At 36.2% G+C, this 18,517-nt stretch overlaps 1 protein-coding gene across 1 annotated transcript in view; it reads left to right on the top strand.

Annotated features, from left to right (window-relative positions):
* The window catches only part of SNTG1 (syntrophin gamma 1), a 787,875-nt gene that overhangs the window by 719,810 nt on the left and 49,548 nt on the right, over positions 1-18,517 (top strand). Inside the window, exons 16-17 of the mRNA XM_057498090.1 lie at positions 6,809-6,961; positions 10,084-10,176. Of these exons, the coding sequence (XP_057354073.1) occupies positions 6,809-6,961; positions 10,084-10,176 (246 nt within the window). The remainder of the gene's footprint in view (positions 1-6,808; positions 6,962-10,083; positions 10,177-18,517) is intronic.

Here is an 18,517-nt window from a genome sequence, read left to right as displayed (position 1 = left end):
TGCGGATATTGTTCCATTTTGATTGGTCACACAGTTCTCTTAATATTCTTTTTTTTTTGGAGATCCTTTTATCCCTCTCTGCATCAGCTTCTCTGCGTTCCTGTTCTCTGTTTTCTAGTCCATTAATGGTCTCTGGCATCTCATCCATTCTGCTTTGAAGTCCTTCCAGAGATTGTTTTATTTCTGTATTCTCCCTCCTTAGTTCTTGCATATTTCTCTGCAAGTCCATCAGCATGGTTATGACTTTCGTTTTGAATTCTTTTCAGGAAGATTGGTTAAATCTATCTCCCCAGGTTCCTTCTCAAGGGAAGATGTAGAAGATGTCGAAGATTCTTGGTTAGTCTTGTCTGGATCAATTTTTTTTGCCTTTTCATGTTGTTAGGTGCAGTGGTATGCTATTGACTCTTCTGTCAGCTGGGAGAGCCAAGACTCTTTCCACTTGCTCCTGGCCTTTCTTTACTGGGACAACTGCGACCCCTAGTGGCTTGTGTTGGGCAATTGTGTGTAGACTGGGTCTCTGTGTCTTGCCTGGCCGGTATGGAGGAAGCTCCCTTGCAGTGGGCGTGGCCAGCCTAAGGCTGCTGCTCTGCCCTGGCAGGCCCCGGAGGAGTAATGGATGGGGGGCTGTTTGGCTGTTTACCTCTGTTCGGGGTCTCATAGCTGTTGCCCATGGGGTTAGTGCACCCGGAGTTCCCTGGAATTTCCAGCTGCTCGACTGTGACCCTGGATGCTTCCGTCTAATTGTGGGGTCCCTGTCCCTTTAAGACTTTCAAAAAGCACTTGCTTTTCTTTGTCCCAGAGGTGCTGGCTGCAGGACCCGCTCACAGGTCTTACTGTCCTGCTTCCCTAGTTTCCAGCACCCCACGCATGCACTGTGTGTCTGCGCTCTGGTGCGGATGGCTGGGGCTGGGTGTTTAGCAGTCCTGGGCTCCCTCTCCCTCCCCACTCCGACTCCTCTCCTCCCACCAGGAGCTGCGGTGAGGGGCCTTGGGTCCCGCCGGGCTGCAGCTTTTATCTTACCCCTTTCACCAGGCGCTAGGTTCTCGCAGGTGTGGATGTAGTCTGACTGTTGTCCTGTGTCTTCTGGTCTCTCTTTTAGGGATATTTGTATTTGTTGTATTTTCAAAAATATATATGTTCTTGGGAGGAGATTCCCACTGTCCTACTCACCCCACCATCTTAGCTCTGCCTCCAGAATTCTAGTCTTATAATATGAATTGTAACACCAAAATCAGAAAAATTGGTGAATGGTAGGTATGTCCTTTAAAACATGTTTTACCTGTAAATTCCAGAATCATTGAATTTTCAGTATCTGTACCTGTTGAAGGTATTTGATCTTTACAAGCCTTAATTTTCTCAAACATTGACTAGATAATGGAATAATGTCTGTAAAAGAATTATAATATATATGATGTTCTTCAGATGGAAAATAATATTATTAATAGGAACAAAAACCAAATTATCTACAGGAATCAGGGTTAACATTTATGAAGCTTTATCAAGCTGGGACCGAATTCACACACCTGTATGGGCAAATACATACAGCACACACAAAATATCTAGAGAATGGCAAGAGTCAAATTTGCCTGTATAATAAACAGTTCTGGCAAGAATGTTTGCCTTTCATTGTGAATGCTATTAGTTAATTTGATTAGAAGATGGAGCCTTCATGAATCTCCGTATACAATGTTGTACCATAGCTGTCACACTGCATTACAGAGAAAAGAGGGTGTGTGTGTGCATGAGTGTGCTTATGTGTGGACTGGAACATACGCCTGATTTAGGGTCGGGTCTAATCCAATTTTTTAGTAATAGTCAGTATTAATGATGGTGAATATTGGGATTACTAATGCTGTTATGTGAGGTTATCAATATGATGGAGTGCTTAATGTGTACCAGACACTTTGCTAAGTGACCTACATGTACCAACTCATTTAATCTTAAGAAACTTTGAGGCAGTTACAAACTTACAAAAAGCTTTGAGGCTTTTTAAAAATTTCTTTGCTGATTCTAGACGAGGTAGAAATAAGTGGTAAAACTGCATCTGTACTTAAACTTGGTCGCCCCCAAACTGATGTCCTCTTAATCGCTAGACCAAACAGACCAAACAGCTTCTAAGGTGAAGGAGTGAGAAGAAAATGCCCAAGACCTATTTCCCTCCTCAGGAAAGTGAACTTTATAGCCTGTTATGAAGATTAACTGTTTAGAAGCTGTATTTGAAGCATCTGCTTTATGTTTTTTCCTGAAATTTACTACTCTGTCCAATTATATCAGGGATTCTAGTTTCCTAAAATGAAGAAAATTTGAAGTTTTATTCCTTCTATTTTCAGATAAGCCAACTAAAATCCAGAAAAATCAGTTGATTTACATATACAGTGTGTTCACTTAGTTTCATTTTGATTTTTAATATCTAAAACATCTGGAGTTTTATTCTAAATAATTTAAAATAATACATTCATTTACACTTTTTTCAGAAGTTGAAATTTTTTACTTTTCAAGTCATGAAAATTTACCTGTGAATTACAAGTAATAACTTAAAGACTGAATGATATAAAAATAATTGCTCTGGCAGGCAGTAGGTGACATTTTAATAGAAAAGTAATTTCTATATCTTAGTATCTGCCATAGCCATAAAAAATGAAAGTATTCAAATTTATATATATTACTTTCACTTACTTTTGATATATTTCTAACCTAACACAAAAAAACTGGAAGTTAGAGTTACTGAGTTAATATAACTTAAAACAAAGTTTTTTTTCCACATAGATCATATTGGCTGAATAATATACAAATATCCTTTTCATTCTGTGATGTATAGAATCAGATTTATAATATTTTGAGTTAGTTTCCCAGCTTTCCTTTTTCTAAAATCTGATGGAAATTATGCCTAAAAATATTTGATTTATATTTAGTACACAACAATGTTAAGGATAATACTTTCATAAAAATGAAAAATAGTATTGCAATATGCTATTAAAACTATCATTTTTGTTCAGGACTTGATGTAGATTTCACAAGTCCCTTGTACAGACTTGATTAATCCTGAAAGTTGAATTCAAAATTTGATGACAAGACTGAATTTTGATATGTTTTTTTCCTTCTCAGTTTTAATTATTAGAATAGTTGCAAAACAATAAAAATAATTATATGTGGCTGAAGAATTCCTCCTGGGCCTGCTATTTCTTTTTCATTAAAAGTCACTATTTGTGTTAAGTAACTCCATGCCTAATGATTGAGTGATTTCCTGACTAACTGTAAATTCAAGTAAAAGAGACAGTAGCAAATATAACAGTCAAAACATATTAGTTAAGTCACGTAGCTTAAGTAATTTATGTTTAATATAGTGATGTAAAAATATTTATTCATCAGTCTACTTTTTCATTTTCATTTTCAATTCCACAAATTCTATGAAATTGAAAAACAAATAGCTCTTACTGCTATTACTAGAACAATGATAAGTATATCTAAAAAGTGTGAAACAAGTAACCTGTCATAATAGCAAATATTGGACACAATAGTATAGTATGAAGGAAAAAGACACCATATTGATGAATGCAAAAACTTTGCCAGTAGGATAACTCCCTGATTTTCAGCAACTTTTGCCTTTAGTCGTACATGGTTTAAGTACAACACAAAACTTATGTCTACAAGCTAGTAATTATTCTAAACATACAGTTTATTTTTTAAATAAAAATGTATTTTGATTATACCCATTAAACTCAATACTTTAGAAAAAATATGAACATGATTAGTATGCATATTTGTAATATGTTAATTCTGTGTAATAGTGTTTTCTAAATCTGAGGCAGACCCCAGCAAGGACAGTATTTGGTTATTAGTATGCAGAGTGTCCAGGAGACCTGACATAAATCTAAAAATCTAGAGGATAGTTCTGAAGGAGAAATCATGAAAGAGAAAAATGTACAAAGACAGTGCTCATGATATGTGTAGCTATTATTTTATTATCATTATTAAATGATAGTTTTCAAAGAGCACAAATAATTCTGGAAGCTATTGTTTCTACTGAGGCCAAACTCACCCTCTGCCAAAAGGAAAACAAAGTGTAAACAGAGCAAGTTAAAGAAGTAGAGATTAAGGAATGACATATATATTCATTTTATTAAATATCAACATTAATAATATAAACTTATAACATTAATTAAGAACTGTATATCAGCAACTAAGCTAAAATGTATATACATCATATTGCCAGCACATCCTAATAAGCGGAAGAGCTGAGAACTGAATCCAGACAGCATTTGAGGTGACAGCCTATGTTCTTATCACGTCACTGTGTTCTTATCACATGCACATGAGCAATACAGAAAGAGGGAGGGAGAGGAATATGTGCATTTTGGATGATTATTTCCAGGCAGGTCTTTAAAACTGGCTACAGTCACTTTTCATTAAACTTCTGAAAAAGAATCCTGACACATTGCTCTTCCATCTTCCACCTCACTTGATCTCCTCTCCAAAGCAGAGAAGAGCCTTTCTTACCACAAATCCTCCAGTGGCTTTTCATAAATCCCCCAGTGGCACAAGCTGTCCTGTGGATTTCTCAGCAGGAGCTCATGGGCTCCTTCTGGCTCCTGGCTGATTGCTCTTGCCTGTGTGTTTTAATTCCTTGCTGATGCTCCAATCTCTTCCTAAAACTTTCTCCTTCCCACTTAGTCTCAGGGATGATTTATCGCTCCTGATTCTGTTTCCTTAGTGCTTTAACTCCAGAATGCTGCTATTGCTTTTCAGTATTTTTACGTATCTGTCTCCCTCATTAACCACGAGGCCTGAATGCCCAGGGACCCACAGAGGCTGTAGTGTGAGTTGGTGCAGGAGAATAGTCTATAAATAACAATAAAAAATGACTACGGGTATTCAGAGATGATGAAATTACATCTACAGAGTTCATTAGAGAATTCTGTCTCTAAGAGCTTCAGTGCTTAGGTAATGTAATAGAAAATGCTAAAATGCACTTTAAAAGAGTAAAGGAGTTAAATTGCCAAGAAAACAAAATCTTCACTGAAGGTCAATTTAAGATACTATGGCAACATGAAATTTATAAGAAGGAAAAATATCAACAATTTTCTGGCTATTCGTGACATTGATTATTTTATCACAATTTTATGTTACAAGGAAAGTTAAAGCCAATTTAATAAGCCATAAAATAGGTAAAGCTTTGGGAGAGTCTGAAGTGTTTAGCTATAATTTTTGTGCCAATATTACAATTTAAATACTTAATATAGGAGTCAAACTATCTAGAATATAAACAGAAGATTTACTAACACTTTTTAATATAGTACATTGTCATTACCTTCATGGTAAAGTCCAAAATTCATGACCTGTCCAGGCCCCATCTCCTCTCCCAGCCTGGCTCTCATCGTCTCCCTCATCTTTTCTCTGGATTTCTGGCTGTACCCCCTGCTCTTGCTTCAGGCCTCTTTCCAGTGCCAGCCCCTCTGCCTGCAGACACACTCCCCTTTCCACTTTTTACTTTCATCTTCTACTCCTCTTTCTGCCATTGTTTACAACTTACATACCACATGACATTTCCCTGATTTTCCAATTGATCTTGGTGTTGAACACTTTCTCACTTCTTATAATGGCATTATAGTACACTTACAATAATCTGTACTAACATATTTACTTGTGTAGTTTTTTTTAACATGTCATTGTCACTCTCCCTAGATATTATAACCTACAAATTATTATAAAGTAAAAAGTACTTCACAATCTGCCTGTCATTGGACTATATTTTCCAAGATACTGTGTTTTCATTTTTCCCCTAAGATAGCATAAGAAATCAATATATACAAAGAGAATGTATCTTCCTTTAAACTTTCTGAGGGTCTGCTGGCAGCAAGCATCAAAGCTGAATTTTACAGCATGGGAAGTAATTGCCCTTCATTAGTTCTCCTCTAGAAATTTAAAGCATCCAAAGAAAAAAAAAAAGAAATTTTAATTTACTTATAAAATAGTGATTATTTTGAAAAAAACTTTCCGAATTGGAGCTTTTCTTCTAACATTGGGCATTAAAGACACTAGTAATTAACCTTTGACAATTTTCAGTATAGTGCACAAATAATTCAGAGGCTCTCTATGACATATTGCACGGGATTACCCTGTTTCATCAACACTTTCTGATTTTTTTTCACCTTTTAACATCTCTGAAATGGAATACAAATAGATATGCAAACTTCTAACAAGATCAAGAAATTGCCATGTCAATCTTTGTCTCAGTGAAATACAATTACATAAGTAAAGTAAATGTGTATTTTTAAAGACCAATATGATTGCTGTGGGCAACCTAGACTCATTTTTCCTTTCTCAGGTAGAAGAATATTTTCATTATGCCTTACGGGTTATAAAAATCAACTCCAAAAATACCAAACTTATAAACTTATTTAAAATTTGCAAACATATAAAAAGTATTATTAATTTCATCATCTTGACAACTTTCTATGGTGAAAGGGAAGATGGTGTGTTATCTTTTTGTACAGTAAGAAACTGAATCTCACGTGCAAAAAGCTTTGGTAGTTAAATGTAGCTATACAAGTTGAAGTCAGAAATCCTAACATCTATTTCATGGACATACTTTGGTGTCCATACAGAGAAGAAATGCATTAATTATGGACTTTGAGGCTGGGAATTTTGGCACTGTGACCATCTCTAATGAAGACTTAGTGATGTCACAGGGTATAATCATGTGTCAGGGTGCCTTCGGCATGCATTGGCCGGCACTGACTTGAGGTGTGGCCCTTTTGGCGGTATGAATTGATGCGCGCCAGCCTGTGTAACTCGAGGTTTTCATCAGGACAGTGACCTTCTGGACCGGCGGAAACACTGCTTCGCGGTGCAGTCCGAGTCTGGGGAGGACCTCTGCTTCTCTGTGGAGTTAGACTCGGACCTCGCCCAGTGGGAAAGAGCTTTCCAAACAGCAACCTTTCTGGAAGTGGAACGGATACAGGTGAGAGCCTGGAATTTTAGAGACTCACAAAGGTGCATGACCATTACCTTAGAGTTCTACTATAAATTGGCATAGAAATAGTTCTGTGAGTCTTGATCTACTTCTCAAATACATTGGTTAATTAGCCATTGTTATTAAATGAATAGTAACAACTCCGAAAAATGTTACTTTTTACAATTTGAGCTTTCTAGGCTATTTCCTACCACTCGTCAAAAATATTTTTTCTAATTTTAATTAGAATCTGCTCCAGTTTAAATCTAAAATAGAAAATACTGATTTTAATTGTTTATAAGGCCATTTCCTGTTTCTCCAATCACCACCTGATTTTAAGCCTGAAGGACTTCATTCACTTAGAATGCTCTTTCTTGCTAGAAAGCCCTCCCTTCATCTCTATCTACCCTTCAAAACCACAGCATTTGAAATTTTTTTCAGAGCTTATTATCACCCATGAAAGTTTTTCTGACTTCCAGTCTGCCCTGCCCATGGATTAGTAATCTACTCCTTCCCTAACACCCTGTTCAAGTTACCCCACTTCTGAACACCACTGTCCCCTTCTTTGGTCTGTTTTCTTAGGTCTCCTCACACTGCGTCTGATATTGCAGTGATGCAGGCTGGTTCATTCTCCACATTAAGTTATAGGTTGCTGGGTAGATAATTTATCTACCAACTGAAGTGCAGTGCATTTTGTGCATTGATAGTGTGCAACAGATATTTATTGAACTTTACTTCTCAAGTGTGAAGTTACAGCTACATCAAATTTCATAAAACCATCAACCTCTGCAGTTCATAGGACCGTGGGGTGGAATGGGCCCCCAAATATTGGCTGTGTAGCTGACCTCTGACAGAGACCTAGGACAAAATGGAGCATTTATTATGTACTTGCCATGTGCAGGCAGATTCACAGAGCCTGGTTCTAAATGTACACACGGACACTTAATTTTGAAAACCAATATATAATGATGACTGCATAGTAATGACTATATTCTGGAATGCTTGCCTATAATAGAAGACATGGGTACATATTTCAATTTGAATTAATACAGCTCTTTCAAAATAGGACTTTTAATGAAAAAATACATCATTTCCAAAAACTGATTTCCTTCACTTATTATTTTAACCTCTTTCATGTCTGTTTTATCTAGCTATAGACATTTAACTGTCATCCAAAAGGGCATTAAGAAGTACCTTATGGTGATGTATTTTCAAATGTGTAAAAATATGTAATTGTGCAAAAATCTTTCAAAGTGCTTCTAGTATGAACTTCTCTTAAAAAGGTAATTTTTTGCTTTCCTAGCTGTAATTCAATTTTTTAATAAAATAAACACACAAATTAAGTAATTATTCAAACATAGTCATTTAAGTATTTATTAACATTATAAATTACAGACTTAAATTTCAGTGGGTCTCAATTTGTACAGTATATCTATATTTCAATCATATCAATATTTCAATATAATGATTTTTAAGATGATGTAATTTAATTTGTAATTCTGAACCTAATGAGGTAAATTTAAATGTTCTGTACTGACATATTCCTTTTAGATAATAATACAGTTGACCCTTGAATGATATGGATTTGAACTGCATGGGTCCACCAATGTACAGATTCTTCTTCAATAAATATATACAAACATATTTTGCAGATTTGTCACAATTTGAAAAAGTCATTTTCTTTCCTCCAGCTCACTTTATTGTGAGAATACAATATGTAATACATATGACCCACAAAGTGTGTTCATCAACCATTTATGTTGTCAGTAAGGTTTCTGGTCAGTAGTAGGCTATTGGTGGTTAAATTTTTAGGGAATCAAAAGTTATATATGGATTTTTGACTGCATTGGAGGTGGGGAATGAGGGTCAGCAGGCCTAACCTCATTGTTCAAGGGTCAACTTTACTTGGAAATAGTGAGCAATTATGTCAAAAATGCAGGAAATGAAATAGCCATGAACATCCCTTACTGTTGATGTAATTTTAAGCAGTAACGGCTGGATGTGCATATGGAAGATGCTCATGTAATAAAATGACACCCAAAATGAACTTATAAGGCTGATTAATTTGTTTTCTGCTTTTTTGAAAAACTAACTCTAAATGAATCATTCAACATGGGTGCATATTTCCTATGCAAATTGGAAATGAATATGAAAAAATATATATAGCTTTTTGATGAAGGTGTCTTAAAGCATTTACCCATCATTATAATCAGAATGTCATTTGTTTAATGTACTTTTATATACAGTATTATAAAACAAATATGTGATTGGTACCGAATATTTGCTTCAGGTAGGTTTCTTTCTCTATCTCTCTCCCTGTCTCTGTCCTTGTGTGTGAATTGCAAGTATTTTTCTTTATTTGAACATTCCACTACAGTTTGCAATTAAATACAAATAAAACTGACCTGCGGTCACAAAAATGCATCATATTGCATATAGGCTTCAAGCTGTTATTTCATATCTGTTATTCTTGTATTTTAGTGTCTATATTTTACTAATCTTCCCAAAATATTTATATAAGTAAAATTAGAATTTAATCTGATCTTACTGTGAAAGACATTGATTGTCAATTCCTGAAAAATAAATAGATTTGCACAAATAGGCAAGCATCGCTAAATAGCTTATGCTAAGTGAGAAGAGCTTGTGCAACCCTTAAGTCTGTATTTTTTTTTTGGCATTGGTTACTGTGTGTGTGCCTCAGATTTCTTTTTAAATAATATCCATGAAATTGACATGCCAAGAATTTTGGTGATATCATAATCTTTAATAATTCACTTTTAGTTTACAGAAAATGCAGTGATATTTAGCTACAGAAAAAACACTTAACATAATCTTTCCTGTACCTAAAAACATTTATACCAGTTTTATAGCCAATATACCAGAGAGAATCAGTGTGGCACAAGGTAGGACAGGAAACTTGGCCTTGCATACCCCTTGGCAGGTCCAAATCCACTTAGTTTCTATTTTATTAACATGAGGATGTGATATCTAATACAATTATTGCTGATATTGTTAGATATTGTATACAGAACATTACAGGAGCTGCCACACAGCTTTGATTAATGTTGGCTATTAATACTGATATTGGGTCAATCACATGGGAAGTTAACAGTGTTTTCTTTTCTGTTTAGTGCAAGACCTATGCATGTGTGCTAGAAAGTCACCTAATGGGACTCACAATTGACTTCAGCACAGGATTTATCTGCTTTGATGCCACAACAAAGGTAAGGTAATGTGTTCAGGTCAGCTCTGATGTTCCAATTTAAGAGTGATTGAAACAACTTCTAACTTCTGTTAGCTTCTAGTAGGTTATCACGTGTGTCAAACTTACGATCCTCATTTTTGTTAAAAGAAGACAAATTATGCTTTAATCTGTTTAGAGTAAAACAAAACTTTGAATTTTTAATAAAATAAATGTGGCAAAACATTGTAACTATAAAAACTGAATATATATTCTTATATATATGGTACGGCATCATCTTGAGGGGAAAGTTTCATGTTCCAAAACAATTTTCCTAAAATGTTCCTTCATTATTTTTCTGTATCAACACCTCCAATATTGAAATTGAAATCAGTTCATTGAGTACACAGCTCAGTTCAGTTTTTCCAGTCCTCATCCTTATTAAAATGGGTGAGAGTTTCTTTCAGTCTTAGAAATAGGGTTTATTTCTAATGTGTCAAAGTGCATTTTCCATAGTTAAGTAAATTTTCCTAAAATGTTCCTTCATTATTTTTCTGTATCAACACCTCCAATATGGAAATGGGGAAAACATTTTTTAGTCTTACAGGTAATAGGTCAAAATTGCAGAATGGAAGCATTTGGGGTTTTGAGTTTCTAGCCAGGGAGTATAACGCTTGTGAACACTTGCTCTATTAAAGTCTCATACTGACTAATTGGGTATTCTTTCCAGAAAGGATATGTCTCTGGCTATGGTGAGTACTGAATAATGAGGACATCTTCTCTGCCAGTCTCAGCCACCAGGATCTCCCTCCAGTCCTGGAGCCACTGCTGCAGTTTGTAACCTGGGGCTCTGGTCCCCACGGGAGACATTCCTTGCCCTTCATGAGGACATTGATTCCACAGACCCACCCTATCTTCTCCTTCATCATAGAGTGGCCTAAGACACAAACCTCTTAATTAGGGATTAATACATAATCCCTTAATGGGAAACATATTTTACCTGGAAATTAAGGCTTGTACAGGATTTTCAAAAATAAATACAAATAAAACAAGACAGCAATATCAGTGAGTGAGGAAGGCAGGGTGCACAGGTAGTGGGGGGTGTCTCGATCTCAGGAAAGCTGGGCGTCTGATGGGCCAGGTCAGCTGGTCACAGCCGAGTAGGATGTGGGTTGGTATTTGGAGGTCTTGTGGCTTTTCATGACCCAGCAATTGAGACCGTCACACTAATGCTCACATTATTTTAAGGATGGCCAGTGTTTTCTTTTATTGTGACATTGTCAACTTACATAAAACACAAAGGCTGGTTGGGTTTGACCTTCCTGAGAGCATTGCCTTTGCTTAAAGCCAAAATAATACTTCTCAAAATATGGAATTTCAAGTGCCAGCGGCCCTATCCACGACTCTCAGATGAGACTGTCATAAACCTTTCATATGATTTAAGACCTTCTTTTGAGTAAAATATTCATTGAAATCAGGATAGGCTCATGAGTACTAAATTAATAATTTACTAATTTAATTATTAATTCATCAGTTTCATAGGTATTAATTTAATTAAAAACTTAAAAAAATAAATTAAGCTGATTAGAAAAAACTCTGATTTTAAAAATGAAATAGTATTACCAGAATTGTCATCAAATTTTATCACAGGAAGGTGAGAGAGTCCCACACTGGTAAATGAGAGGGAAACACATAATTCATTGGAACAAATCCTGAATGCCTGAATCTATTTTGAGTTTTTCCTTTAAGGCTGATATGATCCACATCTCTTTCAAGGTCCTGTTTGGGCTTTGTGTGGGAACGGAGAAAATCCTGATATGGACATTCTGCACAACATACTGTGGTGCTCCCACCTGCGTGTGTGGGGAAGGAGTGAGCAGCCAGGAGAACCTAGGCAGATCAGCAGGATGCCATCTAGGGAAAACCATTTGGTAGGAAATGGGATTTTAGGCAGTATGAGTATGACACACAGGTAAAACCCTGGAGCCCTTTGAGAGTAGTCACCACTATCCTTCCATTTCTGACTATTGTTGAAAGTATTAAACTACAAGGCAACCTAAGAATTGGGAGGGAGGGAAAATAATCTATAGACATTATAATAAAGGTAATATTCATGATGGAAACTATGACACCTAGAGAATGAAGAGAAGAGCTCTTAATATTTATGTCAAGACAACAGGTAGGAACTGAGGGTCCTGGGCAAACCACTGGGCTGACCTTCCTACAGGAAGGTTGCCTCACTCTGTGAAATGAGCCCAGTTACCTATAAATCAAAACTTGTTCCAATGTCTATTAAAATAATTAAATGATATTCAATTATTTTCTTTACTTGATATGCATGTGGGAAGAAACCTCAAGGATGTATGTCCAGCGGATTTTTGAAAATGTTTGTTTGAAAGGGTCATGACAGCCATACGATGCACACCCTTAGCTGAACACACTCTGCCTGCCTACACAGCACCTTCATCAGGCCCTGCTGCCTCCAGGTGACCCTGGGAGCAAACCAAGGTCTTATGATAAAGCACAGATTCCAGGAGAGGGGCGCATGGTGCTCTGAGTGGGTCGTTGTGCCTCACATAAAACACATACAGCACTGCTGGTACATCCGTGAAGGAGAACTGCTACATTAATGTATAAAATAAGCAGCCATAGGTTTTATTTCTTACAAGAAATTTTAAAAATAAAATAACAGTAACAAAAAGTAAACTAAAAGATGAGAGACTAATGATAGGGAATGAGAGTCGGTGTGGTTTTAGATTATACAAGAATGCTACAGGTTTGGAAGCAGTGAGCTGTCCGGTAATGTCAAGCTAGTTCTCGTTACTTACACTCATGCATGAACATCCCCAGGGAAAACCATTCTCTGAATATTCCAGAGTACAAGACACCCTACATAGCAGTTTCCCACACACTTCAATTTACTTTAGCAAGACAGCAAGAGGTCGTACATTCTTCTGCTTTCCTTAATGAGGGGTGATTCCCTTTCAGTTCATTGAGTACACAGCTCAGCTCAGTTTTTCCAATCCTCATCCTCATTAAAATGGGTGAGAGTTTCTTTCAGTCTTAGTAAAAGGGTTTCTTTCTAATGTATCAAAGTGTATTTTCCATAGGTAAGTATAGTTAGTTACATATATTAATAGATCTCCCATGTAAAAAGAGAACTCAACAGTAACCATTGTAAGTAAATATTTACTGAATGCTTGCTGTCTACAGAAAGACACAGGACTGGGTATTATGTCAGTCCTGGGTGATCAAGGAAGGCTTCCCAGAACTTGAGACACCAGGGATAAAATAATCCAGACAAGGATCTATAAGTGAGAAAGAACATTGCATTTGAGGTCAGAGTTAATGAGAAATAGATTTGTAGATAACTAACAGCTAGATCATAAAAGGGTCCTATTAAAAGTTTGATCCTAAAACAGAAGAATACCTTTGAAGGTTTGGAACATATGAAGGATCGCATGGGTGTTTGGCAGCACAAAACTAAGTAGAACAGAGTATGTTGAGATTTGGGGAACTGGGAAAACCCTAAATTCTAAGTTCTCTAAAACTGTCCTCCAGTGGGCATATATCCCACATTCCTCAGAAACCATCTGCAAGTTTCACAAGGTCAACTAAACAGTGTTACAAACAGGGTGAAAATAATCACAGTGTATGCACAGAAGTGAGAGGTGTTTAGCATGATTGGAAGATAAGGTACCAGGAGGACGATGGAGAGAGAACGCTGGAGAAAATAACTGTGCCACACGATTAAGGTCCAGGGCACGTCTAACCTAATCTGATTTATACTGAGGAAAGAGTGCCCTAGCTGAGTTTCACATATTGCTGTGACTGGGAGGAGGCAAGGTTGAATTAATGGACATTTATATTTCCCCTTGATAATGTAGAAGAATAATTTTCAGACTCTTCTTTTTAAACCATGAAATTTTGTAAAAAAAGAAAAACAAAAATGAGGGAGGGTGCTTTTTAATTTGTATCAAGCAGGTAGCACCTGAGCTCTGGTGATTAAAATGGGGATGAAGGCATGTGATCTCATGCCTAGACCTCCCCTCATTCCTAATCTTATTGCTGCCCAGGGGTGAAGCTGCCTTCCAGGCACCATTGGCCATAGCTGGGGCACAAGGACCATTCATCCTGTGTCAATAAACGTTGCACTGTGTGAAACACCACAAATGTTCACTCTTCAATCTGGGTAAAAGGAAAGGACATTATTATTCATATTATTATTGTTTCCCTAGTAGACTCTCTGGAATCCTTAGTTCCCCCAAATTTTTATGGTTTGATAGTCTTTTAAAATTTTTAATAGTTGAATTTGAGAAATGCTAGGATAGCATGCCTAAAAGGCTTCTTTGCTTTAGGATATCTGAAATCCTGTACTAACACATAGCACATTAAAATATTTTTGAAATCCTGATTGGCTAGCAGATCTGTGAAGATAATAAATTATGATATAAAAATAAGTTTTTAAGAATTAGCTCTCTCCTATGTTAGAAACTATTATAACAATTTTATGTTTTCTTCTTGTCCCCATTACTAACCTTCACTGAATACAAATTAAAAATGAATGTGGGAATTTGTAAAACCCATGCATGTGCCTGGTGACCTGCATTTTAGGAATTCTGTGGAGTAAAACACAAAGTCATCCTAACTGAAATCACTTCCTCCTTGTTTTCTAGATTTTCTCTATTAAATCAGAGGGTTTCTTGTTCCCAAATAATTGTGCTATATAATTCATTAACATATTGATTCATGAAATATTTTAATCCACATAATCCATTCATATCTTTAAGTAGAAACTGCTTCCTACAGTGTATCAAGGTAAAATTGGAAAGGAAGTTAACACATGACCTATATTTACACATTTCATTTTCAAGAGTCTTGGGTACAGATTGGATAAGTTGAAAGTTACTAATTATGAGCTTCAAGCTATTTTTTTCCCAAAAACATATGACCTTTGTGTACATAAACACATTTCATATGTTTACTGGATTTTTTCCAAAAAGTAGTTATATCATTAACATAATTATAACATGGACTCCATAGGTTAAACCTCTCAAAATGAAATTAAATCTTTATTTTTTAATTTTCTGATATTTATTATATTTCAACTATTTCATATCAAAGGTAGTTATTAAAAACCTAAAAGGAATATTTAAAATTATCAAAATGCGTATATTCTTGAAACATCCTATATAAGTAGACATCATAAATATGCACATGCTGTGATATAGTTATGACCATATTCTTATAAATCTTAGCATTTTCCTTTTTGAAGTATCTCTCAGTCTTCTTCTCTGTTGTATAAACTGCAGCTCCTAAACACAGTTATTTGGTGGAAATTTATGTTCTTAGATAAATTATTTCTTCTTTGCATTTGTTGCACAACAAACTCAAGCATTTAGGGAAATGATCCATCAGTTAATTTGTTTTAACCCTGAAGCATTTCAAAGATAGCTAAGAAAGTGTTCAAAGGAGGAGTAATAACCCAAGTTTTCATTCCAATATATTAGCTGGATGTAATATAATAACAAAATCATGGATTTTTTTCATTTGCTGCAATGCAAAGACATTGTAAAGTAATGTGGAAATTAATATATACCTTACTGTCTATATTTATAATTCAGAGTATACAAAGACCAAAATCAAGCAAAAGTCAAAAATTCTTTGGCTAAAATACATTGTTCATACTTCCATTTTCATCTTTTTTAGAATTTTATATTGTTTTTATATCCCTCTTCCATCACTCTTTAAATTCTTTAAATTCTACTTCCTTTCTGTGGCTTTGATAGATTTTCTTTTCTTTTGGATAAATTTCTTTTGTTACTAGGAATATCTGCCTTAAAAATTTTCTCATTGTGTTTTAGATGATCTTTCCTTCGACCACCAATTTTGGTTTCCATGATTTTTTTTTTTGTTGCTAATACAATGTTATTAAACTCTGAAGCTCTTAGCATAGTAAATGTGAATAGTAATAGCTGCATATTTGTTTTGCAGTGTTATTCTAAAATTAAATGAGATAACTTGTTGAAAAAAAACTAAGCTATGAAATAAATGGTGTGGATTCTGAAGTCCTTAAGCAGTAGTGCATCTTTCAGTGGATCCTGTCTCAAGCATACATCATGTTTCCCCTTCTATTTCAAACACCCAGAACTCACCAAACAGCTCTTCTGACTGCCTCCCTCAACATCTGCAGGACCTTTGCTAATCCCATAGCTGCAGCAGCCTCACTTTCTGCACCTCTAAAATGGATATGTGGACAACTTATAAACTGGGAAGCATATACCTTAGTTTAAGGGGCCTTAGGCAGTACTTGGAGAAAATTGCCTTTCACCTGAGAATTTGTGGGTCCTGAGCAGCTAACTAGGCGCAGAGGGAGCTGCAGGAGATTGAGCACGTGTGAAAGCCCTAAGATGTGAGCAAGCAGCACAGGCCCAGCGCGGCAGTGGGGCAGGAAAGCAAAGAGCCAGGGGCCAAATAACGGGGAGCCTTGGTCTTCATAGTGAGGATCTGCACTTGCGTCAGTGAGCGTGACCATAAAGTGCTGTGTGACACACAATGACAACACTGGCATGATTTCTAACACTTGTGTGGAATTCAGACTATTGATCTGGGCAGGCCCATCGGTGAGTTTGGATGGTTTCCTCCAGGGTCCCAGGTTTGGCTCTGCTCTTTTTGTTCTTCTCAGAACAGCTCAGCCTTCCCTGTAGAGGGCAAAGTGTTGCTGGAACAGCTGCAGAACCCTCTTGGCCAAAGCATGCATGTGGCTGTGCCACGACCAAGTAGGAAGGTGGATGACCCAGTGGGTGGGAGTAGCATGCCTCAGAGTGACATTGCAGTAGGCATGGATGGGCACGTTGTGCCAAGGGCCATAGAAAGCCACTAACAGATCTATGCCAGCAATCTATGACCACTGTGGCACCATGGAGAATGCGTTGGAGAGGGAGAAGCATTAATATTGGGAAGACAGAAGGTTAGTAGGAGATTGTAGTGTAGTGATGGGTGTACTGGGGATGCAGAGCAGCAGGGAATTGAGTAATAATAAGGATATACTGTTAGTGGGACTTGTATATATATATAGAGAGAGAGAGAGAGAGAGAGGATGGAACTAAATATTTCACTGAAGTTTCTGACCTGAACAACTGTGTGGGAAAAAGAGATGCACTGGACAAGGAGTGGGTTCACAGGACATCTGTTAGATCACTGTCATGAAGGTAGCTATGGAAAGGTCCCTGAATAGTTGCTATGTTTAATGGATAATGAGAGTGTTCCTTCTCAGTTTTCTAGTGCTATGTATTCAATACTAGTTTAATGACTTCTCTAAGTTTCCTGGAAAAATTTAGTGTAGTGTGATATGCCATAGGATTTAGATATTATAAACAGACAAAGTATATGGTGTACTTAAAATGCCAAGGTGTAGTTCTGATAGCTTTTCCCTTTATTATGTAATGCTATATAACTTTTCACTCGTCTCAGAATGACCTACATCCCAAGAGACTTCTGGGTCTCTAGTACAGATAGATTTCTAGGAGTCAGTCTCATCAAACAACTGAGATGTGATATTATTCCAAATTCATTGGATAAACAAAATTTAGACACCAGTTGGTGCCTTCCCTATTGGATCTATCCTATATAGATTCATCCAAGCATTAGAATTATATGCACACACTAACCATGAGTGATTCAGACTCTCATCTTCAACTACTGGCAACATTGTATGGCCTTTTAAAATAAATAAAAAGTTATTCAACTAGAAACACAGATTATGCATCCCAAGGTACTTCATTATATGTTGCAAATTAAAGGACATAGGTTTCCAAGTGATGCCTTTTACATTTGAGCCAAATATAAACTATCAATTTCTAGAAATATAAATTTCTTTTCAATTTTAAGATTTTTTTAATTATGATTGGGGAAAAAAGAACAAATTATTGACTCAGACCAATATAGTTCATAATTAAATTTTAGATATCAATTAGTAAATGTGAGGAATGATGCTGCCTCAGAAATAAAGACATGCAGAGTATATATTAATTTAATGGTTATTTAATAAAGTGCTTATTGTCCATCAGTGTTGCCGCTTGCAGACAACCTGGAGGAGAATGAAACAGTGCCTGCTTATTACATTGTACAGAGCTATTGACTTAGATGTAGCTATTTCAGGAAACACATTTCTTTTTCTCCCATTGAGAAAAAACCTCCCATTGAGGTTTTACTACCCATTGAGCTGGCAACCATGGGTGCATGTGTTAAAAAGAAATAACTAGGAAATAGTTGATTTGTATAGAGAATTGATAATATGAAATATAAGCACAGCTGAATTTTATCACATTGCCAGAAAAAAAGCAATGACAATAAACAAAACTTTAAGGATCCTAGAGATTTAT

The sequence above is a fragment of the Manis pentadactyla genome, chromosome 3 (assembly GCF_030020395.1).
Source record: "Manis pentadactyla isolate mManPen7 chromosome 3, mManPen7.hap1, whole genome shotgun sequence".
In the NCBI taxonomy this organism is placed as follows: Eukaryota; Metazoa; Chordata; class Mammalia; order Pholidota; family Manidae; genus Manis; species Manis pentadactyla.
The sequence above is the reverse complement of the archived record's forward strand: the minus strand, read 5'-3'. Positions and strand labels throughout refer to the sequence as shown.